Source organism: Epinephelus lanceolatus, chromosome 2 (assembly GCF_041903045.1).
Source record: "Epinephelus lanceolatus isolate andai-2023 chromosome 2, ASM4190304v1, whole genome shotgun sequence".
Taxonomy (NCBI): domain Eukaryota; kingdom Metazoa; phylum Chordata; class Actinopteri; order Perciformes; family Serranidae; genus Epinephelus; species Epinephelus lanceolatus.
In genome coordinates, this window is record NC_135735.1 from 10397635 (window position 1) to 10424099 (window position 26465).

The 26465-nt window shown below is 39.3% G+C and overlaps 1 protein-coding gene and 1 long non-coding RNA gene across 5 annotated transcripts in view; one reads left to right on the forward strand and one right to left on the reverse strand.

Annotated features, from left to right (window-relative positions):
• Window positions 1-241: 241 nt before the first annotated feature.
• Window positions 242-7770, reverse strand: htatip2 (HIV-1 Tat interactive protein 2). Of its 3 annotated transcripts, none has more exons than XM_033624853.2 (8): window positions 7712-7770; window positions 7374-7588; window positions 5882-6071; window positions 5689-5796; window positions 4845-4982; window positions 4659-4720; window positions 1838-2077; window positions 242-775 (listed from the first exon to the last, which is right to left on the reverse strand). In XM_033624853.2, exons 2-7 carry the CDS (start codon window positions 7496-7498, stop codon window positions 1861-1863), a joined length of 840 nt encoding a protein of 279 aa, XP_033480744.2. In that variant the 5' UTR covers window positions 7499-7588; window positions 7712-7770; the 3' UTR covers window positions 242-775; window positions 1838-1860. The 3 variants fall into 3 exon arrangements, with proteins under 3 accessions (XP_033480744.2, XP_078029948.1, XP_078029949.1); XM_078173822.1 differs by having other exon boundaries at window positions 7374-7584; window positions 7712-7762; XM_078173823.1 differs by having other exon boundaries at window positions 242-765; window positions 7374-7761.
• Window positions 5972-26465, forward strand: part of LOC117255715 (uncharacterized) — a 59311-nt gene continuing 38817 nt past the window's right edge. Inside the window, exons 1-2 of one of the 2 annotated variants that reach the window (XR_004501569.2) lie at window positions 5972-6109; window positions 17051-17224. This is a non-coding gene — a long non-coding RNA (uncharacterized LOC117255715). Of the gene's footprint in view, window positions 6110-9701; window positions 9940-17050; window positions 17225-26465 lie in introns of those variants that run through there. The other variant, XR_013493142.1, reaches the window with a different exon arrangement.

The window sequence follows — 26465 nt, forward strand, 5'->3', positions numbered from 1 at the left end:
TGTACAGATATGAATTCTAATCTAGTCTCTTGGAAAACCTGTTTGAGACCCTACAGAAAAAAATGCCACTGTGTAGGTCACCTTCTGCGAGGTGGCATCTCAAGAGTTCAAGACTCATTTGGCTATTGGGACTTAAACATAAAATGGAACCTCAGGTTTCTGGAGGAGGAGGAGTCTGTATCATACGAGTATTTAGAGACCAATGACATAACCACATTCAGTCACAAGGGGGCGCTGCCAGACAGAGAGAGAAGGCAACTTTATTTGAATCATCTCTCAAACACAAAGGCAGTTTGAAGTGCTTCACTTTGAGCAATGAGAGCAACCAAAACAAAAATCTGCATGTTGTCTGCATGAATTCATAAATGACCTGTGATGTAGCATAGATATTGTGTATATGCATGCAATATACCAAATGGTGCACAGATGCAGTATAGCTCAGATACAGACATCAGATATTAATAATATTGATAGTCATGATCAGAACAATTTTCTAAATCAAACACAGTTAAATATTGATAATAACTTAATGAAAACATGTAAAAGACATTCTGAATTTTTAATCTGATGCAGGATGAACGTCAGCATTTACTTTAAGGCAGTTGGTCAGCGTGTTGTATCAGAGCACAAATGGCACACATGATAAAGCCTGGCAGTTGTTCCCTGATGAAAATATTAAATTTTATTCAAGACAAAAAAAAAACCAAAAAACAATATAATTCCATGATAAAATATTTTGCTTATGTTGTCGTCTCCGTACAGCTGCTGAAATGACCTGAGAAGAGAAAATAAAATAATGTGAAAAACAGTGAATTTAACCAAAGTCCAAAGAATTACCGTAAAACTTGGTGTATAAGTCGCACTTTTTTCCCCCTTTTTTTCATCTAAGTTGGGTGCGGGTTATAGACTGGTGCGACCTATAGACCAAGGTAAATGCTGACATAGGTAATTTGACCCACAAGATGGCACTACGTAGTAATTTAAACTCATTCGTTTTTGGGATTTGAGTAAGCATGTATAGTTACAGCCCACACTGTAATAAGGTACTGTAATGCTGTCTTCTTAAAAAAGAAAAAAGAAGTTTAACGTTAATTTAAACTCATTTTTATGGCTCAGATGTTGTTATACCGTAATTTTATTTCCTGAAGAGGTTGTTTGGAAAATTGCAATCTGAAAAGTAACCAAAGCTGCTTAAGAGGTTATTGTGTTTTGAATGTGTTTCAAATTAAAAATAAAGGGAAACAGTGTAGGAATAACTTGTATAACGTTTTTATTAACAAATAGTAATATAAAACCTTGTTTTCCCTGTTTGAGACCTTAAAAAATAGACTGCTTATATGCCAGTGCGACTTATATTCTGAGTTTTACGGTAACTTAAGCAAAAGAAATCTAACTACTTGATTTATATTTTCTTTCCAGACTTCATTGTTTAAATCTTTACCACAGCTGTAAGAGGACTGTGTCAAAACTTGAATATTAATCATGAATTATTACCTTAAGATGAAAGCTAAAGCCTTTGTTGTGGATATATAAATTAAGTGATCATCTTAGCAGAATTTTCTTTATCTGACTCGGGAACAAAATTGGACAGAACTTTACAACTCCTTAAACCAGAGTCCCAAATATTTACCGACCAGCAATCTTATGAATAGATTTGTTATGCAGAACAAATAAATCTACCTCCTAATTATTAATTATGCTTATTTGTTCTGTTTGTGTGTAATCTCAGAGTGCACACTGCCATTTAAATCTCTCTTAAGTTTACAGGACTACAGCATTAACCCAACATGTGTCAGTCCCATGTCAGGAACCACTGCTTGTTATGTGTTTTTCTCACCTCAGTGTATTTCCTACTCTCCTTTATTTCCCTGCACTCTTCCCCAGAGTGGCGATGGCATTGTTCTCCAGGATCTCCGTCTTCTTCTCAGGCTGTATCAGAGTGTTTGACACCATCGCTTTTGCCACCGCCTGGATTGGGATGGACATGGACGTAGAACACACAGAGGAAAGGGCACTGAAGAATTTCCTGGCCATAAACTCAGCAGGCCGGCTCTCCACTCGATCTACCAGTAAAACCCTGTTGGAGGCAAACACAAAAGGTATTGATGATTTAGAGACTGTATTTGGGTAGCATCGGGTTATTTAATCACAAACTTCATACAGCAGATTTGACCTAATTTTCTTCTCTCCACTGTGGCGATTGACAACATTGATTTTCAATATGTCATGCAGAATGACTTTAGTAGAGTGGGACAATCAAGTCTGATCAATAATTTATATGATGTAAAAGTATGCGATCAAATATTTCTTAAGTTCTGTACCACAGTGACTTTGTTATAATCTTGTATTTGGTAAAAATGTACCTTTCCTATCACACTATAATGCTTCAGCCATGACTTTGAACAACGGTAACATGGTGTCACAGAAGCCTTGTTTCCTGTATGGAGTTTTGGAAACCTGTCAAACTTCAAAATCAGCAGCAAGGCAATAGAAACAAACTCGATCACAGTCCCAGAAACATTAGAAAAGCGTAATGTTTTCAGGTGTCATTATCCATCCCCGTATTCCCACAGTCCAATGTGTTTTGGTGTCATTTACATAAAACTTAAAACTTAACTGCAGTTCAGCTGGATGAGGATGCTTATTTTCAGGTATATCTGTGCAAATATTTGGTATTAGCCAAGTTAAAAGTATGCGATTAAGATAAGATGATTCCCTATACACAGAACTTGTGTTGTACAGAATGTATTCATGTATCAGGGTTCCCACTCTTTTCTAGAGATCATTTTCCAGGACATTTTCAGTGATGATCTACCTCAGTGTTTCTTAAAAGGGGATACGAGTACCCCTAGTGGTACTTTGGAGTACTGCAGGGGGTACATTAATTTTTTTTCTTCTTTTTAAAACTGTCAGTCATGCATAATAAGCTCAAATAAAAAATGTAAGTTTGATAAACCAAATTTTGTATTAAATATTGCTACTTTCAGTGCATTTGTTAACTGCTGTAAACTGTCAACTATGGCAACAAATGCAACCAGGTTTATACTTACATTTGTTAAATGTGTTTCTGCCAAACAATGTTTTGCGCTGGTCGGGGGGTACATAACTGAAAACATATTTCAGAGGGGGTATATAGCTGAAAAAGTTTGACAGAATTGTGCAATACCCTAATATGTTTCTCTATGTGGAAGTCTGATTCAAAAGATGTGCAGTCTATGGATAAAATCATGTACAGGTGTAGAAATTCTGACAATTTGATTATAGAAATACAATAAAATTCTATAAAGCTTAACAGCTTAACAGCCAGCAGTGATATGCACATTTGAAGCATAATGTAACTTATATTATTCTAAGTTTCAGCCACTGAAATTATAATGTCATCCATCCCATGACTTGGGTGTGTGTTTAATGTGTTCCCACTAGTTATATGGCCGTGAAATAATATCACAATATATCAGGGTATTTTTGCAATAACCTTATTCTTGACGGTAGGACAAATTATTTAAAAAAGAAAATAGAACTGCAACAAAATAAGTGATATAGTTTCACAGTTTGCCTTCAAATATTCAGTAAAAACTAAACAAAAGTGATCTCTCATTTCTTTAGTTTGTGAACAACAGTAACTCAGAGTGAGATTCAGATTCTGTATAAAACAATAATAGATCAACAAAATAAAATCTTCCACAAATGACACATTTAAACAGCTCCCAAATACAAAAAAATGTCCCCTGGGATCTATATATATAAATCAACAGGTGATTTCCTTCTTTTAGTAAAATCCTAAATGGTTGAGTTGTTTTTTTTCCACCTGGACCTTTATGCTCTGCCATTTCTCCTCTAATCATCACGCTGTAACCTGTGACAGGCTGTTATGATACCACAACTACCACACGTTCACATATATGTAGGTTTTTTGTCGATCCTAGAGCGTCACGTAGGTTTACATTACCAAATGTTTATGACAGATGGTGAGAGAGGAGAGGGAGAGACGCTGTGCTGCTGCCAGAGGAGCCGCTGACTGAGTTTCCTCTGAGCTGTAAGTCACTAAAAGAGTCTGAGAAGTCCGGGGCCGTTCATAAAACATTCAGGACGCCACAGTTTATTCCACACTACTGAAGCTGCTCCTCTTTTTGGAACCATCATAGAGGTGGTAATAATTTCATTTTCAGCCATGGTTGTTGTTGCCGTGACGTCAATATGTCAACAGGTCCAAATATCACTAATATCATGATATGAATTTTTCATGATATTAAAAATTATATCGGTATTATTGTGAACGAGATGATGTGGCACACCCTAAGTTTTCACCAAGAGCAGCCTATTCATGATACTCTCTTCCATTAACTACCATTTGACTATTAATAGGATCCTGAACATGATGTAGCCCTTTTTAGATGGGAGTGTTATCCATGGTAGGGATCCCCAATAGATACCAAACCAGTTCATTCTCAGCTAAAGGGAAATAGGAGAATGTTCCAGGACATTTTACTCTCTCTTATTAATCATGTATTTTCCATGACCGGAAAATCAGTCAACTGTTTTCCAGGACACGTGGGAACCCTGCTGCATGTACATTTTAGTTTAATAACAATTGTTCTTGTCTCGTATGATAAATGTGTCTCATAAAATGATTGAATTAAGTAAATGAGATCCCTCACCCCGGTCTGTAAATGGCGTATCTGTCAAAACCCAGTGCCTCGATCTCTGCCTCCACTTGTCCCTGGAAGAAAATCCATTTCATGTTTATCTTTCAGTGATTATCCAAAATCATTATGGAATAATAAGTATAATAAATAAATAAGATTTCAGTAAATGGTGAGCAGTATAGGAAGGAAATAAGATACCTTGACTTTGAGGTAGAGAAAACTGCTGTTTTTATCAGCTCCTCTGGAGGACTCCAGGTGGAACTGTGTGCAGCCTCCTGCTTTGGCAAGCTCAGCTGATTTTAGAACATAGTCATGATCAACGCGGATAAATCCATCCTGAAATAAGAGAAAGAAGTAGCAGAAATAAAAATGCATTTTAACAATATTTTGACGACACTGACTGCCACGGCTTACCTGTAGTTGACTTAATGTAAAAATATATCTATTTTAATATTACAGCGAGTATAGTAGCTGTTTAGTGTAAGGAATTAACAAAACATGTGACATATTGCCCCCTCTAGTTTCAGTTGGGCACTACTGCTGGCACATGGCAAAGAAACTGCTGATCTATTGCTGAGGTGGCACGGTGGTACAGTGGTTAGTATTGTTGCCTCACAGCAAGAGGGTTCCTGGTTTGAACCCAGGGTGGGGGAGCCCTTCTGTGCAGAGTTTGCATCTTCTCCCTGTGTCAGTGCAGGTTTTCTCCAGGTACTCCAGCTTCCTCCCACAGTCCAAAGACATGCAGGTTAACTGGTGACTCTAAATTGTCCGTAGGTGTGAATGTGAGTGTGAATGGTTGTCTGTCTCTATGTGTCAGCCCTGTGATAGTCTGGTGACCTGTCCAGGGTGTACTCTGCCTCTCACCTAATGTCAGCTGGGATAGGCTCCAGCCCCCCCGCAACCCCCAACAGGATAAGCGGTTACGGAAAATGAATGAGTGAGTGCTTAGGACTAACAACCCCATCAAATCTGTATTTTGGTAATTCTGCGCTAAAGTACAACCAGTAAAGAACCCATGTTGGATTTATAAAGTTAAACTTACAGTCCCTGCTTTCGCTTTAGTTGTTCCCAGACAACAGTAGCCAACATCATGGCCTTGGAACGCAGCAGCATAATCATCAAGCTTCTCAAAGTCCACCACCTCTTGAACCTGGAGGCATGGAAAACACAGTAGTAAGCGACATGTCACCTTCAGCGTGATGGGAGCCAACTGACTGGAGAATCAACCCACTAACCAGGTTTTCATATGCTTTGTCCTCAAAGGTGAGCTGCCTCCTTCCGATGAGAGTGATCTTGGAGAAGATGTTGCGCTCCAGCAGCTCTTTAAGCAGCACCTTGCCCGTTTCCCCAGAGGCACCGAGGATGAAGCAGCTTTTATTTTGTTGCCTGAAGTTTTCCTCCAGCGTCTTCATGTCCTCAGCCATGCTGTGAGCAGAAACAGATAACAGCATGCGTAAGTGCAGGTAATGCTAAAATCACACAAAGGTATTTTATGCCGACAGTTGGTGCGAATGTGAAACATGCTGAACAAACATTATTTACTATCTTGGCATAAGGTATGTTTTTACATACTTATTTGGGCGGTAAATGGGAAATGAATTGTGCAGTCAAATACACTGACTTACAAAGTATAGTTTAATGCTATCATCAGGCTGAAACTAGTTCAGTGTTAGGACAGAGGGAAGTCGACTCTGCAGTGAGTTAGACTCTTGTCAACCTTGGTGGATGGTATTAATTGAGTGTATATAACATAAAAAACTGCAATTTATGACATGTGTAAAGATGTATAATTCAGAATCAGAATGCAGTCCTAGTGTTGTTTTACAAGGTGAGTTTTCCAAAAAGAAACGCACGTGTTTCTTAAAGGGGTTTGGTTTGATGGTGGCTCTCTGGATACACATGGGGACCCAAGGAGGAACGCTGAAAATGCTGACACCTTATACTGCAAAGCATTGCTGAATATACATAAATCTCCTGCTAATAAACCTTGATGTTGACATATAAAACTGGTAGAGCTGGAAGCCGAATAAAGGCATACTTAACCGCAGTTGAAACTGGTCTAACAGGTCTAATTAGCTAATAAATCAGGATCAGTCATATATGTGTCTCTGCATGCCAGGTCTGAAAGTGCTTAGTCACTGTTTGACACAACTGTTGATAACATGGAGAGGCAATGCTTGATAAGTGCACCTGAAGTGTAAACCTTTTGAGCTCCCAAGACTTTCCTGTGGATGAGGACATGTCCTATGTGTGGATAGGATTTAAAACGACTGAGAAAGCGTCCACATTTGTGTTTTTGCTCAAGACTTAATGAGGTAAAATAACATTATAGCAGTGAGACAGAGTGCTGAGGCGTAACATTCAAAACTGTGGAAGTCCTGTTGCTTAAATGGGCATATTATCTGAAATAAGACAAATAAATCTATGTTTTAATGTGTGAAATGTGTGCGAGAGGTGACAGGTGTGGAAGCAACAACGGTTAAAGGCATACATTTAAGAGCAGAGAGGCTGACAAACTATCTGCAGCATTAACATTCACACAGATATCTCTCTGACGTTTACAGGTGTGGGAAAACTGTAGCTCACATTTAAACATTACATATATTCGCATTTAGCTGCCGTTACAATCAATGTATGTTTGTGGTGTTACAGCAGCTACATTAACGGTTGTATGTGTGCCGTGTGCAGCTGTCATAGAAGCAAACAGAGACCTCCGCTGATCGTTACCTGGCGTATTTAACCGGAACTGGGTCGTTGAAATAATTCAGAACCACTGCAATGACAACGATTAAGACAGTCAAGATCCCGGTGGCTTTTCCTAGGGCGGTGACCAGTAGTTTCATAACAGACATCGCCAGGAGCGACGATTAAATTGCTGGAACACTTCCTGGTTGCTTCATTTTAGGGGACGGTGCTGTGTGTCTGCTCCGTTGATAGGCTGACTGGAAAGATAGAAATAATCGTCACCGTCAGTGATCGACGGGAATATTCACAGCAATACTGTAAACTGTATAATGTATTTATTAGGTATGATATTATAATAAACTGGACAGAAAGGGAGAGACCCTTGAACCTCTGCGAACCTCGTTCTCATCCTCATGTCCCACTATGGACAATGCTGTACGGACTGCGCATGCGCTCTTGAATATGAAAGCTCCGCTCAAAAAACAAGCATGGGTGCACATTAAAATATACTTTTAAAAACATGATGCTCATCTCTGACACAACCTTTTGACAGGAGACGTTTTGATGTGTAGAAAAAGCACAGGTATAAATTATTACAATCAATAAAATGATGGCCGTTTCTGACTTATTACCACACTTTATGGGACACTAATGGAGCCATCAGTGTAATTTTCCCACTATGACCAGTCAAGATATCTGCTGTGGAAAAGGCCTGCCGGTTAAGAAAGATGTTCATAAATGATGTTCAGAAATTGGGGTAAAATACTTATGTTTATATTTATGAATAAAGTGTCAACCATTAAGGATATCATCAATTTCCTTATAAAGGGATGATAACCATGGGTAGGGTAGACAAATGCACAGTCGCACAACTGCAACATTAAGTCCCACACTTTACAAGTGAAGACTAGTGAAGACTAGATCTCAAGTGGGCTGGACCAGTGAAACCACTGCACAATAACCTACAAATATCAACCCCTTCAATTTTTCTCAGAAAACATTCATTCATTTACCAAGCAAAGAAGAAACATTTGGTGCAAATTCAACAGTATCTCAGTTTTTCCACATTCAGTCAGTCGATTACTCACTTTCATTACATATGATTTTTTTCCCATAATTTTCAGCTAAAGTGGAAGCTAACACAGAAGCAGGTTAAGTCATCCGCTGCCTTACAAACCATTTACAATCTGAGGTTTTGTCATTGCTTCAGCAGCAGGGTTCCACCCATATTGTTTTAAGACAGAAGTCTGATCCAGATTATTTTGTACTGAAGCTGCTAGTTGACAATATCCTGCACAATGTTCAATATCTTTTAAGTATGACCACAGTAAGTATTCACTGTTATTTCAGAGAGCTGTGTTCTGGTCGGAGTGGAGAAGCCTTTAATGCGGAACTGATACTTCTGTGTTGAATCGGAGCTATGGCATAGGCTCTACGTCAAAATGGAGCCTACACCATAGCCTGACGTACACCTCCTCGGAAATGTAACTACAGACCTTCAGACCTCTTGTCTACTTTTATAAGCTGAAAACATTTCCCTCAGTGGAAATGAAGGTTTTATTTACTTGTATTTCACAGATAAGAAACAATAAATTGTGAAGACAATAAAGCCTCCACAAAAAAATAGCATTTTAAGTTTTGTGTATAATTTATCCTTCAGGAATTTGTACTAGTAATTATCCTGGCTTCATATGAGCAGAGGAAATCTCTGCTAGTTGCTAGGCTGATTTATACAATGTAAAATGCCATAAGCTTGTGCTAATAACATTAGCATGTTATATTTGTATGGAAAACATGTTTAGTACAAGACAGTTGTTTTGTCACTGAACTTTGTGAGTTGTAATGAAGCCAAATTTTGTACCGTTAACTTTATTTAATGTTGCTGTTGTCCGTGGCTTTATATGAGAAGAGAAAAAGATCACTAGCTGCTAGGCTAATTTATACAATGTAAAATGCCATAGGCTTGTGCCAATAACGTTAGCATGTTATATTAGTTTTTTGTAATATGTTATTTGTATTTGCATGAAGTAGGCTATCTGGTCACTGTTTAAATTGCTCCTGAGTCCTCTCAGCCTTCACATTTGCATCAAAATTAGGTGTGCAAAGTCAACTAGAGGGCCGGATTGGCCCCTTTGGCTGGCCGGTTCTGGCCCCCGGGCCGTATGTTTGACACCCCTACTATAAAGATCGCTGCAATATTCAATACTATAAATTCCTCGCCGACTCTAGTTTCTATGTTATGGCTGTTAAAAGCCATTTCTAGAAAGTCCTAGTTTCCCATTATTTTTTGAGTCACTCTAACGCACCACCTTACCTGGCTTCTTGGGAACCTTTAATTAAAGGCAGGTGTGCGGAAGTGAGGGTGGAGCGTGGAGGAGGCCGCTTACCCGCCGTACGTTTTAGGTAAATCTTAGTTTTCATTGTTTAATGAAGTCGTTTATTACCCCATTAAGTTGAAATTTGTTTGAGAAAGGCCCGTTTTTTGGGGAATTTCGTTTGCATTTTTTTAACACGACTGTCAAGGCAGTCAGAATCATCTTTTAACTCTCCGTACATCCTGCAGTTCAGTGAACTCTAAAACCAACCCAAGCACCTGGATCATCAAACAGTGAGTGAAACTAAACTCAAGACAGTTCATCATATCTCCCGTTATGGCGTCTGTGGGTGGCCATAATGGCCCATCTTAAAACATAATTAGAGTCTACCTGTGTTATTTAATTGTTTATTTGGTGTTACTAGAGGTTTCATGTACACCACCTGTATCTCCCAATATTGAAATAGTGATACTCATTCAGGGAAACTTGTTTCAAACATTTAAAGTGAGTTTCAGTAATGTGTGTATGAGCATGGCAGGACATAAAAACTTAGTGTGCTATACCTGCACTACACCATGGTCGCATGTAGTGCTGTACTGGTAGTTGATGGGGTGGGTGTACTACTAGGCAGATGGATAGGTTACTGAGAAGGAAGTGGGTATGCCCCATATACCTGCATATACCCTCAGTTACACCACTGGTCGCATGACTCAACATTCTTATCACAGGCTGTAAAGCTGTATTTGGCATGATGACATTCTTCAGTCTCATTTAGCAACTGTCTTCTGAAAGACACCCAAAAGCTTCAAAATTCACAAGTAGATTATTTACAATGTGTTTTATGTCGTAGAACAAAACGTGAAAGTCTCTAAAGTTTGTGTTAACCACAGACCTTATATCAGGCATCTAACCAAAAACCCATTCAAAAAACTTATTGACTTTGAGATGAGGGAACCGAGAGTACCAAAATGCTGTCTCATATGCAGGTTTTAGGACTCAGTCTTGGGGAAGGTATAAATTAAAGCTCAACCCCCTTCTTAAACAGATCACCTGGTCTCAGTTGGCCTCCCTTCATTTTGCCCAAAGTCATCAAAGTTTAGATTTTTAGATTTGGATTTATTTTATCTATAAGGACAATGCACATTAATCAGCATTTCTGTAAATGTGTTAGTGTTAGCCAGTTGACTAATTTTCAACTACAGTCCTTTGGTAAAATGTTTTGAAACCAATAAAATGATAAAATTCACACGACAAAGAGCATAAAGACAGTATTAATTACAGCAAACAGAAATTGTCAAAGTAGAACAGAAGCCATGCAAAGCAACAAGCATCAGCAGAGCACCAGTACAGTACAATAACACTACAACATCAAACAGCATGCAAGCAACATGTAGCACCAACACACAGATTGGCATGACATTCAGACATGCAGAGCAGCAGTAGAAAGTAAACACAGATACAACGCAGTAGTCATTATGCTTAGTCAAATGCACCAACACATAAGCCATGCGACAGAAAGTTGACTGTGCTGTTGATAAAATGGATATTGCATACATACCCGTGCAAGTTGAGACTGTAATACTGGTATTAGGACAGTTTAGCTTCTGTCTGCACGTTCGGTTATAGACAAGCATGTTGCCACTGTGGTATATTTTAAGCAATACCACAGTGAAGAAATACTGTGTTGCAGCACTCCCATAGCCCTTGCATACACCACTCTGACCTGCACCTGTGTTTTCTGGTTTATCACTGCAGAGAGCTTTGTTTTTCTAGTTGCAGGGAACTAGCACTTGTGTCAAACCTTTTTAGTTTATGTTGTAGACAAAGCTATTGATAAAGACAACAGAACAAAACAGCAGTTATAACACAGAACAATCAAAAGATGTGTTCACTGCCCCATCTTTTTTTTTTTTTTTTTTTTTTAAACAGAAAGCACAGACAACTTCCTGTCAGACAAAACGGAGGTGGATTTAACAGACCTAAGTCCACAAAGACAGTCATTTCTCCCCTAAAATTATCCAAGGCTACTTGCGGCCATTCAGTAGCTACAGCTTCAACATGAGACACAACCTGGACAACACAAAAGAAACAAAGAAAAGAAAGAGAGAAAGTGCTTTAACCATACCAGTTACATCTGAATCTACCAACAAGTTATACCAGTACAAAATTAGGGCCAGGGAGAGGCCCAGAAAATACTCAAAAATACTTTCTCTCCCCATCACTCTGTATGTAACCCTTTCAAATGAATCCATTTTTGTCATCAGCTCAATCCATTCCTGAAAATATCATGGGCTGGACAATGAACATTGTCTCAATATTACTCTACATCCTGTAGGTGTAGCCAAACTGACCTATAACCTCTTTAGGTTATTCATGTCTGTCCTCTTCATTTGAAGTTGCAGCATTTGTAATGACTTCATTAGACTGGACCAACCTTTATAGAGCAGAGACTGATCTGAACAAGGCAGGTGGAGATTTAAACCCATAAGCTTAACTTACTGTAATTTCTTTTATCTTACAAAGCTGAATGCAAGCTGCTATTCAGCCATTGTGGTGTCATGTAAACCAGTCAGGTCACACTCTTAAAATTACTTGCTGGAAAATAAAAGCTTCTTTTACATAAGAAATACTCTGTCAAAATTTGTGTGTTTTGGCCTAATTTGAGGAACATTCTATGGAAGATTTAATGTGCAAAAACCATAAATAGAATATCTGAAAAGATGTTGAATAAAAGGACTTGATGTTAAATATGGCACAGTTAATAGCAGTACATAAATGATGGTCTGTCAGCCATGAGGAGAAAGAGAAAAGCAATTTACAGCAGAGGTACTGTAAAAGAGATGTAAAGCTTTTTAACTAAATTTAGGATGCATAGGATCTTATCTTTCTATAAAAGTTATGCGGGATGGCAGGACTTGTGTGTGATTCAGTCAGAAAGTCCAGCCTGAACCTGGAGTACGAACCAAACCCTGAAAAATGTCTTTGCCTTTTGTCAAACCTTCAGGGGGTTTCATTAGCCAAAACCTTCACACAAAGAAAGCAAGTCCAGTCACATGCAATGAATTCATCAACACCCCATGTTTTTAACACCCCTGCCACTTCGAACACAAGGCATCGACCCAATCTAATAGAATATGATGGAGCCAGGGATGATCCTTTAAAGATGTCAGCAGTAAGAGACAGAAAGAAAAGAGGCTGAGGTTGAGAGAAGAGGCCTTAAACTGGCACTCTGCTGAAATGAAATGTCGCCTCTTTGTTCCTTAGCCGCGGGTGCTAATTGGGCCTAGCGGCGGGGAGGAAAGCTGCTGCTGGGCTCCTGTCTGTCGCACCTGTTGAGTCATTGTCTCTCGCATTGATCAGACAGGAAGTTGGAGTAAGAAGGCTTATGCCTCAGTGGGTGCGTGGCAGAAACGTGGTTCAATTTCCTTTTAGAGCCCCGCTGCTGGAGGTGGAAATACCAATGGTGGTCAGTGGTCAATTGCATTTGACCATTGATTAGCTCACACTAAAAGACATATGGATCATAAGGAGTTGATTTTCTTTGGCTTTTTCAAATTCTTTATATTTCAATCACAGTCCCTCCTGTGTTTCCTCAGCATTGCATAATATGTTTGATGTCTCTGTCACTGCTGTTCTGCCACACTTCACCTGAAGTCCTATTCAGACAGGATTAGCTTTACCAACAGTGGATGTGAAATAATGGCTCACACAGGACAAACTAATACTGTATGTAGTATGAACGAGGGATTCATTGATGTATGTCTCTGAAGTTGAAACCAACGCTCAATATCTGCTGGCAAATACTGATAAATGTTTTGTAAGACTTTTACTACAGGTGCAGGGGAAAACAGGTAGAACAGATAATGAATGTATGCTAATATAATAAGGCATTTGCCTATATGGATTTACACTTGATTTGTGATCTTGGCGCAGAATCACAGATATAGTAGAACTGCTTCTTCACACCGAGAATATACCATGTGTGTCATGTAATTTCTGTAGTTGAGGCTGAAATGCACAAACAGAAGAAAAGTCACAGCTGAACCAGGGCTAGAATATTTAGTTTAAAGTCAACAATACTGTATCTTCATATGTTTTAAGTCACAGAAAAATTACCAAAGTTTTCACTCTGATGAAAACAAATCCAGAAACAATCTCAGGTGTGACTGAGCTCACAGTTCAATACTGTACACGATACAGAGTTTATGGGTTGACACATTGATGATATTTGCAACAAAACTGGAATTAAAACAAACTGTTGTAGTTCCTCCTGAAACGTGCATTTAACTGCTGTCAAGTTTTATCATTTTTACTTAATTTGTAAATTGTTTTTGATAAGGTTTTTAATGCAAAGAGCTTTTACATAAAATCAAACGGAAGAATAAAAATGTGCAGATGTAAATGTACTCAAATTTAAAAAGAAAAGGTCTGAACTTATAAGAGTCTCCAAACGATTTAGTTCGATTCTTTTATACACCTAAACACAAACTGATTTTAGATGGCTGCTGTAGGTAAGAGCATAGGTTTCATTTTAACATTAGGGGAGGACACATATAAAACTGGGGGTGTTGGCATCCTCAAGAAAATGTTTTAAATCGAACACTTAAATTCCTGCATTCTAGTGATTTTTTTTTATTTTTTATTTTTTTTTTAATGCACTAATTTGTGCCTTTTTTGCATCAATTTATGGCCTAACTGGCTTAAATTATGTCAGAATAAGAGTCCTCTGCTACTTTCATTTTTATCCTCCTAAACCCGAACTTTTGATTGGTATGCATCTTTAATTTCTCCAGGGTATTTGGGATCATTACAATAATTACAACAATAATTAAGTCCCAATGTCCTCAAATGAGACAAAAAATCAAGTCCTTATGTCCTCAAACAAGTGCTTCCTCATTAATAGCATCTTAGCTTGTTACTGTTACTAAAATTGGTCAAATTTGTTGCCATATCAAACTACAAACATTATTAAACAAGTTTCATACGTGATGTGATCAGGTTTTGGACCTTGTCCACTCTTGTGCCGTGATCAGCTGTAGACTGACTTGGCAGAGATGACTGCCATCTTGTTTTTACATGGATTAGTGTATTGTGTTCTTACTACCACTAGAAATGAGGACAACAGGTCTGAGTTAAACAGAATGAAGTTTAAGGTGCTGCAAACCCAAAATATGATGTCCTCATATGAGGATGCAGGGTCTCAGGAGGTTATTATTCAGGCAACAAATGCACATGTTCTAAATATTAAGGGGGATGTGTCCCGTGTGTCCTCCTCAAAATCTACACCCATGGCTGCAGGTCATTGTTCTAAGATTATAAGCTTGTCAGGATTGTCAGGCAGCAGTTGAGACCTCTGATGGTTCAGTGATAACCGATGACATTTATTTGCACCCTTTGTCACAACTAATTAGATTTAGTTAGTATTCCTGTCGATAATCTTTTGTTAGCATCAACATCTACATGGACACATTTTTGTATAGTGATATATTGCACCGCATGCTATATTGATGTTTTTATTTCCTTAAAACAGATTCTGAAATTCTGTAAAGATAGAGAAAAGGCTGTTAAGACATTTATGAATAAGACTTTTAAGCATATGTGTGTACACATGCATGCCTACATACTGTATACATGTACATACACAAACACAGATTCACAGACACACACACGCTGTACACAAACACAGCTGAAGGCTTAGGCCCCCGATTCCACAGACTCTGGAGTGTGATGCTAATGATGGAAATTAATGGAGCCTGACAGCACAATCTGCTGCCCATTGTCTCCCAATAAACAGCTTTGCAGTCCACATGAGCCACAGAGGGGACGGGAGCTTTAAGCCGGGACAGTGAGAGCAGAAGACAGGCAGGGTGGAGGGTCGGACCTCAGGGGACAGCGCTGATCCTGAAGTGGGGATTAGCTCAATTAGAGAGGCACTGTCTGATCAAGATGCAGCGTTCGATGGTACCTATGATGTGTGTGTGTGTTGTGAGAGAAGTCTCCATCATTAGAGCCGACTGTTGCCGTTATTTGTTGCTGTGTCTGCTGATGCGGCTGGTGCGAACAATAGTCAAGATTATGCCTTTTGCTTTTCTGTGACCTTCTGCTCAGATATCCATTTATTGTCATACACTTCAATGGTAATTAGTCACCAATGTGTTTTATCGTCCAAATGATAACAGATCCATGAATATTTCAGTGTGTTTCAAGTTGTCTTGTTACAGGTTAGTTTTAGCAGTAAGAAAGCAACATGAGAGTTTTATGATAAACTTCAAGTTCTGAGCGTGTTAAAGACACTTTGTCTTTAGGGTTGCAGTGAGGACATATTATGGTTTGTAACCTTAATTTTGCTTCAATGAAGTGTCACAGCAAGGCTCATCATTTTACAGATTTCCACTGGAAAAAAAGACAATTTTTTTTAGAGAGTTCAAACTGATTTTCACCTGAGTCTCTATGAATAAGCATCAAAAAAGAAAGAACTTGCAAATTTGATGATGTATTAGTTGTGTTTTAAGCAGTTTTTAAAATATTGCATTTATTAAACTGTACTTTTTATTTACAATTACAATTTATAAAGGCCCGGATTCCTTAAAAAAATGCTCTCTATATAGTGGTATTTGGTATGTTAATTGTTATACAAACTATTCTGTCTCAATTTAAAGCAACATCAGGAGAAACTTAAGGGGAAAAATCTAAAGTCTGAGGAGTTAAAAAGGCCATACCAGCTGCCAGATCCTCTGCCCTACTGTGGAGGTACTTTATTGTACCGCTTCTTTCACTGCTGATCAGAGGCTCACAGTCTTCCTCAGGCTCGGCTTTGTTGCAGGCTCAGACATAAGGCTCAGACCTTCACAATATGTTCGAGGTAAAGCCGAGTATCAGCGGTGCTCAGAGGAGCTTTCCTGCTCAAAAAGCTGCAGCTAAGCAGCAATGAGACCTGCTTTACCTCCTCTGAGGAACAATGGGCTCATTAAAGGAGCAAACAGATTTCCACTGTTTTTCAATAAAGGGTCCTAAAGGGAGTCTGGGGGACCAGGCAGCTCCCAGCAGGTAGAGATAAGACTACACTTGCACATCTGGCCAACCTGCTGCTAACTAATATGTCTGCCTGCCCGTCTGCATTTAGTTGGTTTCTCTTATTAGTGCATTTAAATAAAACATAATTTATCCTGATGTAGAAAACACAGATTTTACAGGATGAAACTGAGCTATAAATAAACTCATTTTCAAGATTTAAACAGCACAGATTAAGGAAGGCGCAGATGTGACAGAAGTTTGTGAGATGACATGTTTTTAAAGGATTATTTTATGGTGGAGATTTCCAGTGACCAATCAGATGACTGTGATTAAATTGTTTTTCAGGAGTTACAACAAAAAATTACAACAAATGTTTTTATTCTTTTTTAGGAAGAATCCAAGCCTTCATGCATTATGTGCAACTACGCTGAGTGTAGAATATGGAAAAGAGGAAAGGAGAGAGCAACGTGTACTTACATCTAAGTAGTCTTGCCATGCCCGTCACAACAAGTTTGCCCTCTGCCAGCGATGGAGAAATCTGAGTGAAGCCACCATCATTCTAGGGTAAGTGAAATTTGAATTACTCAAACCAGTAAGTGTCTGATACCCACATTATGTTGCATGCTGGCAAATGTGTTAACACTGCACTCTATGCAGACACACAGTGTAGGTAAAACATAAAAACATGCACATGTGCCGAATGTGCTTGCATCTGTTTTAGAGTGTATGACCCATAACTCCGCTTAAACCGCTCTGAGAGTTAGTTTTTCTTAATAACCAAATATACTGATGAATTCTGTATAAATAGTGTTACTTTGCACATGCTGGTAAACTTTGTCATAACCAGCGGCATTTCAGTGACCGTCATGGCATGTGTGCTTGTGGTTTCTTGTGACAGAAAGAGAGATGAAAGAAGCAAAAAAAATCAAACCAGTAGTTGGCCTGTGGTGTGCTTATTGCACTGACCAAAATCAAAATACATGCTACGCTGAATAACAAACAAAACAGTTGCCATTTCACCTGACTGCACCTTCATATTTCTTGCTTACTTGCACCTTTGACGTTAAAAACCCAAACGGAAAAAACAAAACCTAAAAAAAGTGGAAGTGCAAACATTCCTGTGACAAAAACTGTGAAAGAGTGACAATGCCCAAAGAAATCTGAGGCTGTATAAGTAGGTTGAATAATACTGGCCTTCAATACACAAATATCATCAAACAAGCTCAGCAAAATGAGCTTCCAAACCATGCATGGAGATTCGAGCAAAGGAACCCGAAAAGGAGATAAAAGACAATTCTGCATAGACGAGACAGTCCAGTGAAATGTTAGACAAATGAAGTGAAATTTGTTTCCTCACAAAGTTAACCACAGACTTTCTCCTGCTGCTGAGCTGCAAACCTTTGTCTGTGTGAATGTGTATTGGCCCCTGAGTCCTTGTCATCATCATGGCTTTGTTAAAGTCAGTCAGCTAAGTGGCAGGAGATTCCTTCTTGTCTGCCGTTGGGACTCATACTCACATTAATCAGGGTTTACCAGCCTTTTTTCAAAATATATATCCAAAGTATAGTAGTCGATATGTTCGTTGGTTTCAGTAGAATATTTTACGGCAGAGTTTAGGACCACCAACACCTAATGAAATGTCAATATTTATGATTGGTGTTATCAGTATTCAGCTCATCATTTATCTGAATGGGAAACATGAAAAGGACAGATTATCAGTTATGATGAGACTTTCCCAGGAGAAAATTAAACTTGAAACAGTTAAGTCTGTATCAGTCTTGTATGGGGAAATAATGGCATAATACACCAAAGCCTCTTAGTGGATATTTGTGTTTGGCTTTGAGTTTTCACTATCAGATCTATTTGCTGTCTTAAATCTCCCCTTTGTGGCAGGACGGGCAAAGCTTAATGAGTCCTTTGAACTGCCGGCATCCCCAGCTGAAAGGCTTCGGGAATGTCAACCAACTAACCTTTAGTCTCTTTCCCACATCCAGCGACAGTGTAGGGCACGTAATACCCATCTCTCAGCTTCTGTCCTCCACCTATATTCATAATGGGTTAATCATTTTGTCCATCGCACATGCAAACATGAAGAAGTTACCGTCATAAACAGCAATGGCAAAATACTCACGGAACACAGGCCTACCACATTTTTACTGTTCAAGAACAAAGATTCAGTATAACATTGATTATCAGGCACAGTTGGTTTTTCCCACCATTGTAGTTCATGTTTAGTAACTCTTGTACTTCTCGTACTCCTGTTGTTACTCTATCAAGCACTGGTTTTGCTTTTGTTCCTTGAGAACACTTCTGTCTTGTATATTTGTATATTTTGCCAGGTATACTGGGCCCAGTGAGTGACCAGTGACCAGGGAACCCACTGGTTGTTCTGGATGTTACTTGCTGTGAACGTTAAATTGTGGTTACTGTACCTAGTGTTACTGTAATTTGAAGCATGCTCTGGCACAAGAATTTCATTTGGGATAAATAAAATTCTATTGAAATGAATTGAATTGAAGACAAAATGGAGAAAGCCTCATAACTGTAGTTATAATGCTTTGTATGTTTAGGTTAAAAACATTCCCTGACCTCCTTAGGTATTTTAACTCTATAGTACCTTTGAAATTACTTGAAATGTAATTTCTTTTTTTTCTTTTTTTTTTTTTTGTTTTGGCCTGTTTCTAAAAATAGTGATATTTTGGACACAGTAACTGAAATAGGGACTCAGAGAGACATGGATCGTAGGTCAGCAGTAGATTTAAATAGCCAATCGGCCACAAACAGGCCAGTAAATCTAAAAATAAAGATTGCATGTCCATATCTGTTCATAAAATAAATGTTTGACATGAACATATTTTTCTATTATCTTGGCATGTCACTGTGGACAGCAACTTTGTAGAAAATTATCAGACACCATTTGGTAAAGAGATTTTGGTTGAATGGAGGGCTTGGCAGTAATATCACATCATCATATTTTAACTTTCAGTGGCATAAGCACAATAATTTATCTAATTGTCATTTAAATTTCTGTTGTCTAAATGAATAATTCCATGCATACTGTGTCATGACATGTTTGTGGGGTTTTTTCTGATGTGAAACAAAATAACGGAAAAACAATAATTTTATTACCAGTATTTTAATGTTTCATTTTAATTTATTGGTAATTTTTTAAAATATATTTTCTGTATCCTACACCTCGCTACACATTACTCACCTTCTTCTTATCAGGGTAAAGCTCTACAGGGTAACCTGTAGTTCTCTCTTTGGTCACTTTGTGATTCAGTATTGTCATTGACACATCTTCCTTTTTTGTTGTCAGATGACAGAATGAGATTTGTACGAGGGGTATAAATGCTACCAGCTAATGAAAGCTAATGGTAGTCCCTGGGCTGTGACACTCAAGACTTTTCATACCATTGGTCAGTGGTCAATACATGTCAAAATATGACACACTAGGTATCCTCCTGTATCTATTTTGGATGTTCAGGGACAGCGCATGCATTGTGTCTTTTCAAAATATACTTTGGTTTTTCACAGGGAATGAACAGTTTCTGCTTGTTATATGCATAGTCTTTTTTTTTTCAAAATAAACTTAAAATGTTGGTAAAACAGTCACTAGGTTTACATCCTTAAGTTTTGCCAACAAAAGTCTGTGGTTAGGGTTAGGGTTTGGCCTCAGATAAGTACGGTTGTTACTCACTTGATTTAACGTTACGTGACGTACATCATGACCTACCTCACTAGTGTAGCACGCTACACATAGTAGCACACGAACAGCGATTAGGATTACAGACTATCTCACTGGTTCAGCTTGATCCACTGTACATACAGTAATTGTGCACACAGTTTGCTGAGTAATGATGATGGATTCTTACTGACATGTCAGGTGTGTACAGTTCTGGCTGTCAATAGTTTGTTTTATCGCATGATAGTCAGACACAAGAATGTTTTGGATGGTCGTAATGTTGGCTTAGTGTGGCTGGAAGACCAAAACAAAGTTGCATTCTCATATTTATATAATGGACACTGTGGCAGTGTGATGCTGCTGGCTCTCCTCTGTTCCTCTGTCTTGGCCTCTTGCTCTTATACAACCAGCTCAGTTTGTCTCCTGGATGGGCCCTGCTGTCCAGCAGGCTCCAGGGAGAGTGAAAGAAGGAAGAAGGGAGATCATGTCGGATCATAACGGACCCACCACAGCACAGAGACCTCCCTGCCGATGAGCAAACACCACTACAAATGGCAGAGCTGGCTGGACAATCACTTTGTGAATGGAAGCTAATTAGCTGGAGTCTAATGCCAGTTTACTAACACCTGTATTAGCGTGCTCGCTCAGCGGGGAGTCAGGGCTGGCCAACAAGCGCTAATCCCTCATAAGCCCAAAGTACTCCTCCCAAGAACTGGCATTAGCATATTCAGCTTTAGCCAGCTGTTGCCAACCTAAACCTGGAGGAGACAGGCTTCCACAGTGATGTGATGATGGAGAGGAGGAGGAAGATTGTAGTGGGTTTGTGCTGGCTTGTGCTCCTGTGTGCATCAGGCTGCATCCAAATACTTTTTCAGTTTATTCCAAGCTCTTGTTTGTGAAATGTAAGGGCTCAGAGTTGACATATTTGGAAGTAACACATCAAGCAAACTTCCAGAAAAATCTTAGACACAGTTACGACACATACATGAGGACAATCATGTCAAATCGAAGCTTCTGTGGAAAAACTTTCAGCCATGAACGATGTCCTGGATTCTCTCCTCCTTTGCCGTTTTTCTCACATCTCACATAGGAACCCCGCCATGTGTATGTGTTCACTTTCAGTCTCATTCCTTTGCTCTCTCATCCTCTCCCACTGCTTGGGTGGTGGAGTGATTACCCGGTAGCTGTGTGTGTATCAAGGCAAGTGCGAGGCCACTGTGTGTGTGTAAGGGATTAGCGAGCTTTAGCATTAACATCATGACTGGACTGGCTACATTCCCTCGCTCTGCTAATAATTTGAGGGGAGGAGAAAACCGGCTGGTCCATTAGCTCAGTCTGTTTGCTCAGGAGTTGGCCGACTCTGATCCCCTAATTTCTCTCGCCGATTCCAAGGGGATCTCTGGCTTTTGTGACGGAGGGATGGGAAGATAAAGGATGGGACTGAGGGGCACATTGATTCAGAGATCACCGTCCTTGGGACATTCTGTACACTTACCAAACTAATCAGCGTGTGTAAACACAGCGAGACATGTTGAGGGCTGGCGGCTAAAAGGCCGGGGTCTCAGGGGTTGATTAGGAAGAGCTGTTGATGGACCACACTCGGTGTCTGTGCACTCTGATCTGCAGACCACATGCAGACAAACTGTGAGCAGCTTGGCTCATGTGTCGCTCTGTTGTGACTGGTTGTGGGTGTTTGGAGAGGCTCAGAGTGGATCTGTTGTGGTCTCTGGTGGACTTACAAAGTTTTGAGCAGAGAAATCAGGTGTTTCTTGTGCCATTCACAACATAACAACCATGATAAAACTAAACGTTTGATGAAACTAATGAAGCATGGATATCTGACAACAAACTAGTAAGTTTACTTGAAGAAATCAGACGAGTTGACGTGCACAGTAGTAACCTATAGTATGCTACATATACTGATCCTTTTTTCATCACTCACACAGTCACCAAACCAATACCTTCCCTCTTTAAAGGAACAGTTGTGTAAGATTTAGGGAAATTTATTGGTGTCTAGTGGTGATTATTGCAGATTGCAACCAGCTACAACTTCTCCTGATCAAAATTCCTTCAATGTTCATCATTCAGGAGGTTTTGACCAAGAGCCGAATTATCAGCAGAGGTCTCTTCCTCTCCAGAACAAACAGATCAAGTGATTAAAAGTGATGAAAACACTAAATAAAGCAGTTTCACATAACAAATAAATGTTTATCCTACACTGTTTGCCACATCGCAGACAAGCAGCTTGCCCTGCGCCTGCTATGTGTGCTTATCTTTTTACGCCCCGATCATACAGGGAGCCTCACCACACTGCCTTTTTTTCAAATTGAATGCCATCAGTCATGCTTGCTGCACCTTTTTGGTGTTGCCAGGTGACCACCCCATCACGTCCTTACGCTTACGTTATTAGTAACTAGTTCCTAAAATGTTCAGGCAGAAAAAAAGAGGGTGGATCACAAGGAGTACCATCAGTTGGTCCAGGAGCTTCTCCTCCATGATGACCGTCTCCAGGCATATTTTAGGATGAGTAGGGGGCAGTTTGACAACCTGCTGTCTATCGTCGGGTCGTATAGCTCTGGGTATCCAGCAACCGCTACCACCAGTTTCACCTCCATTGATTACAAACTGTAACTTGTTGTAGTGACTGCCACAGAGGGCCTGCCTCTCAAATCATTCAGTTGGACAATGGGGAAAAAAGATGACGAAAAAAGAGATGGGGTACTCTGAGTTGAAGTTTTTTCAACTCAAGTTCAGATTGCTACAGCAAAAGGCACCTAGAGCACAGAAATGTGAGCAAAAAGCTTAATTCTCATTAAAAACAATTACAAAAAAATGCACCTCCAGCTGCTAAAACTCTTTCTGTGTGATCGAGGCCTTACTCTGATAATTTATCTCTGATCCAGATGTCCAAAAGATTTTTACTATAAACTCAGTCATCGTCAGAGGTCTCCTCCTCTCCAAAACAAAGTTATTTAAACCTGTAAAAACCAAGAATAAAGCAGTGTCACTTAAAATAAATAAATAAATAAAGTTTTCTGGGGAACTATAGAAACATGGGTGTGCAACATTTAGGAGAGAGTTATTCATGTATACTAATATTTTTAGATCGTCTATGACCTCAAGAATAACATGTATGAATTTTGAAAATGAGCGTATGTCCCTCTTAAGAAATCGGATGACAACAGAAAGCAGATAGTGGTTAAGTTACATAAGTGCATACAAGCTCATGTGTTTGCCATCTGCAGGCATGCATCCTCCTATACATTATTTACTCTTTGTTTTATTTTGAGGTTTATGGTCATTCTCATGTTTGCGCCTTTTTACAGCAAGTAAAATTGACACAGTGCTCCTGTCATATTAATCGTATGGTATTATCTAGGGCTGCCCCCGACTAAGAATTTTCCTAGTCGACCAACAGTCTTCATTTAGAGCCATTAGTCGACTAGTCACCTGCATGTTTATGATATTAATTTAATTATAAAATGATATATTTTGGGCGGGGCAACACAATGGTTTGAGTTGAAGGTGTGAGAAAGAATAGTATCAGTAACATTGTTAACACTGTGCTACATTACAGAGAAATACAAACCGAGCCGCCTGTTAATGACGCTGTGGGCTAATGGGCATGTAGCTACTTCCATGTTTCAGATGATACGTCATGTTTGTAGTCGACCAATGAAGATGAGTTTACATATCACCTTGGGTTCGTCCTTCACCTTCTCAAAATGATCCCACACTTTGGATTTCCTGCCCGACATGTTATTAACTAGCCTGTGGAATAACCGCAGGTACCAGCCCTGGAAATTTACCTGACTCCTGTCTGACTGCTGAGCGAGGCCACTTCCTGTGTCTGTCCTTTCAAATTAAATTCCCACATGGTCCAGTCATATAGGTTTTGATTTATTTTGACAAGGCGCAGCTCCCAATAGAGTTTTTTTTTTCCTTCTGTGACTAAGTGACCAATGAAATCCTGCCGACTTATGACTTTTCTGGACGACTAACGTTTAGTCGACTATTAGGGGCCAGCCCTACTATAACTGCTGATGTTACCTGGCCTGCAGAATGTATTGTCTCTTTATTTGCTTGGCCCTGAAGAAGAAAACAGTGCTATTTTAAACTCCAGAAAAACAACCTCACATTGTTTGAAAATGTGAGTTTCTGCTCCCTCAAAAGTGAACTGTGATGCAGCTGCAATGACAACAAAATAATCAACCTAGCTACAGGAAATGACAGCTAAACACTAGTTTATAAGGAGATGTAAATATTTAGTATCTAATTTTAAAGTAAAAATGTGAACACCCTGTGTATACTGTCAATATTCATATCAGAAGGCATTTTACCAAATGTGTGTAATTTCAAAATGCAGCATTAAAAGTCACACGTAATGGGTGAAATGTTTTTCTGATATTTACTTATTAAGAGGAGCAGGAATCAGATTCGTTGCCAAAGTCTTTATTGTGACAGGTTAACAGAAATGCTGTCTAATAAGTGGGATAATTTTGAATCAGTCAGAATTAGTTTACAGACCCTGTCTCACTTTAAATTGGTCAAAACAAACATAAAAGAACCAAAGGGTAAGCTGCAGTACAGTGGGAATTTAAACTGGCGTGGACCAAAGAAAATGAGCTGAAAGTAAAATGAGTCTTGACATAGGAGGCTTGTATTATAATAACCCATCAATCATCAGATCTTAAGCTGCACCCCAGGGGGAAACTCTTCTGTCAGCACACTATGACTCAACATCGTCTTTATTTTAAGTGGACATCAGATCAGATGTCACTATCAATTCCCAGAAGCCACGACCTCTTTTAATACCCCTCACAGCCAATTAGGGGAAGTAAAGGTAGCGAACCTTCAATGACAATGCACAGTAGCCGGTTAAAGCTACACATGCTACCCTGCTAGCTGCTGTCAGTGGGGACAGGGGCTAATGGGCAATCACAGGGGGGCTTATGTTGCAAATCAGCCCCGATCTACGAGACTCTACTGGGGATTCCTGTCCAGTGTAGCCTGATTCTGGAGCTTATGATCCAGTAATGGGTGCTTTGGTGGATATCTGAGGGGGACCCATGGGAATATGGTGTCAAACTGGCCCAGGCTTCCTCGGGCTAAAAGGGGCTTTGATAGGCAAAGTAGCTCGGCACAGAGGACATGGAGGAACAGGTCCCTGCTGATAGGACGTGTCACTACTAACTTGTACAGAAGCAGTTGACCCTTGTTTATACAGCCCGAATGGACAAACTTATATGTCAGATATGAATGTTTATTTATGAATTTTTTTTATTTTTTATTTTATTAACACTAATGGTATTGTTCTGTAGTATATTGAGACACATTTTATTTTTGTAACTATTAACTAGACGAGTGAGAAGTGAATGAGAAATGTGTTCAACAGCCTCAGCAGCCTCCACAGTCCCATCACCAAGGTACCCAGGTGTGTAACACTGCTCCTCAATAGTACATAATTGGTACAACTTTAGACACACACTACTCTGTCATGAGTGTCATGTTTCCTCTGTGGTCTACCAGTTTGTTTACTGGCCATGTGTGTTTGGATTTGGTTGAGACATGATGGACAGATCATCCTCTGTCTAATACTCAGCTGATCTGAATTTTGATGCTGATCTGAAATTCAGACGTTTTAAAGTCCAACATCTCGGTGCACCAGATTTGCTGCTGAACAGTGTTGAATTCACTTCGTATTTTCTAGCACAAGCAGATAGAGAACAAATGATGAACAATACAAACTTCCAGAAAGGCTGCTGCTTTGCAAGTTTATTGCCTTATTATTTATCTTATTTATTTATAAATTTGTGGAGAAACCCCATAGAGATTAACAATTTTTTTGCAAGAGACACCATAGAGCAAAACGCAGCCCTCACACAGAGATGCACAGATGAAGGCAATCTCAAATGATTAAGAATATCAGCAAGCAAGTACGTCTACATCTTCTACAAGTCCTCAGTGGAATAACTGTGTCTAACTTCAACTTGTTTAGTAGTTACTTTCAGTTGTAAGGTGTTAAGTACCACAAAGACAGACTCAGTTCAGTGGGTATGAGGAACTTTAAAAGCAATCATATCCTGATCTGGTGCCATAGAGACAGAGCGCATTAAACTC

What these genes read in the sequence shown, in the direction of transcription:
- htatip2 (XM_033624853.2), bottom strand. Translation starts at nt 7,498, where the DNA reads ATGTCTGTTATGAAACTACTGGTCACCGCCCTAGGAAAAGCCACCGGG. An exon ending in CTAAAGCGAAAGCAGGGACT is followed by an intron (nt 4,983 to 5,688) that starts GTAAGTTTAACT and finishes CTCTTATTTCAG; the next exon opens with GATGGATTTATCCGCGTTGA. An exon ending in TACGCCATTTACAGACCGGG is followed by an intron (nt 2,078 to 4,658) that starts GTGAGGGATCTC and finishes TGCCTCCAACAG; the next exon opens with GGTTTTACTGGTAGATCGAG.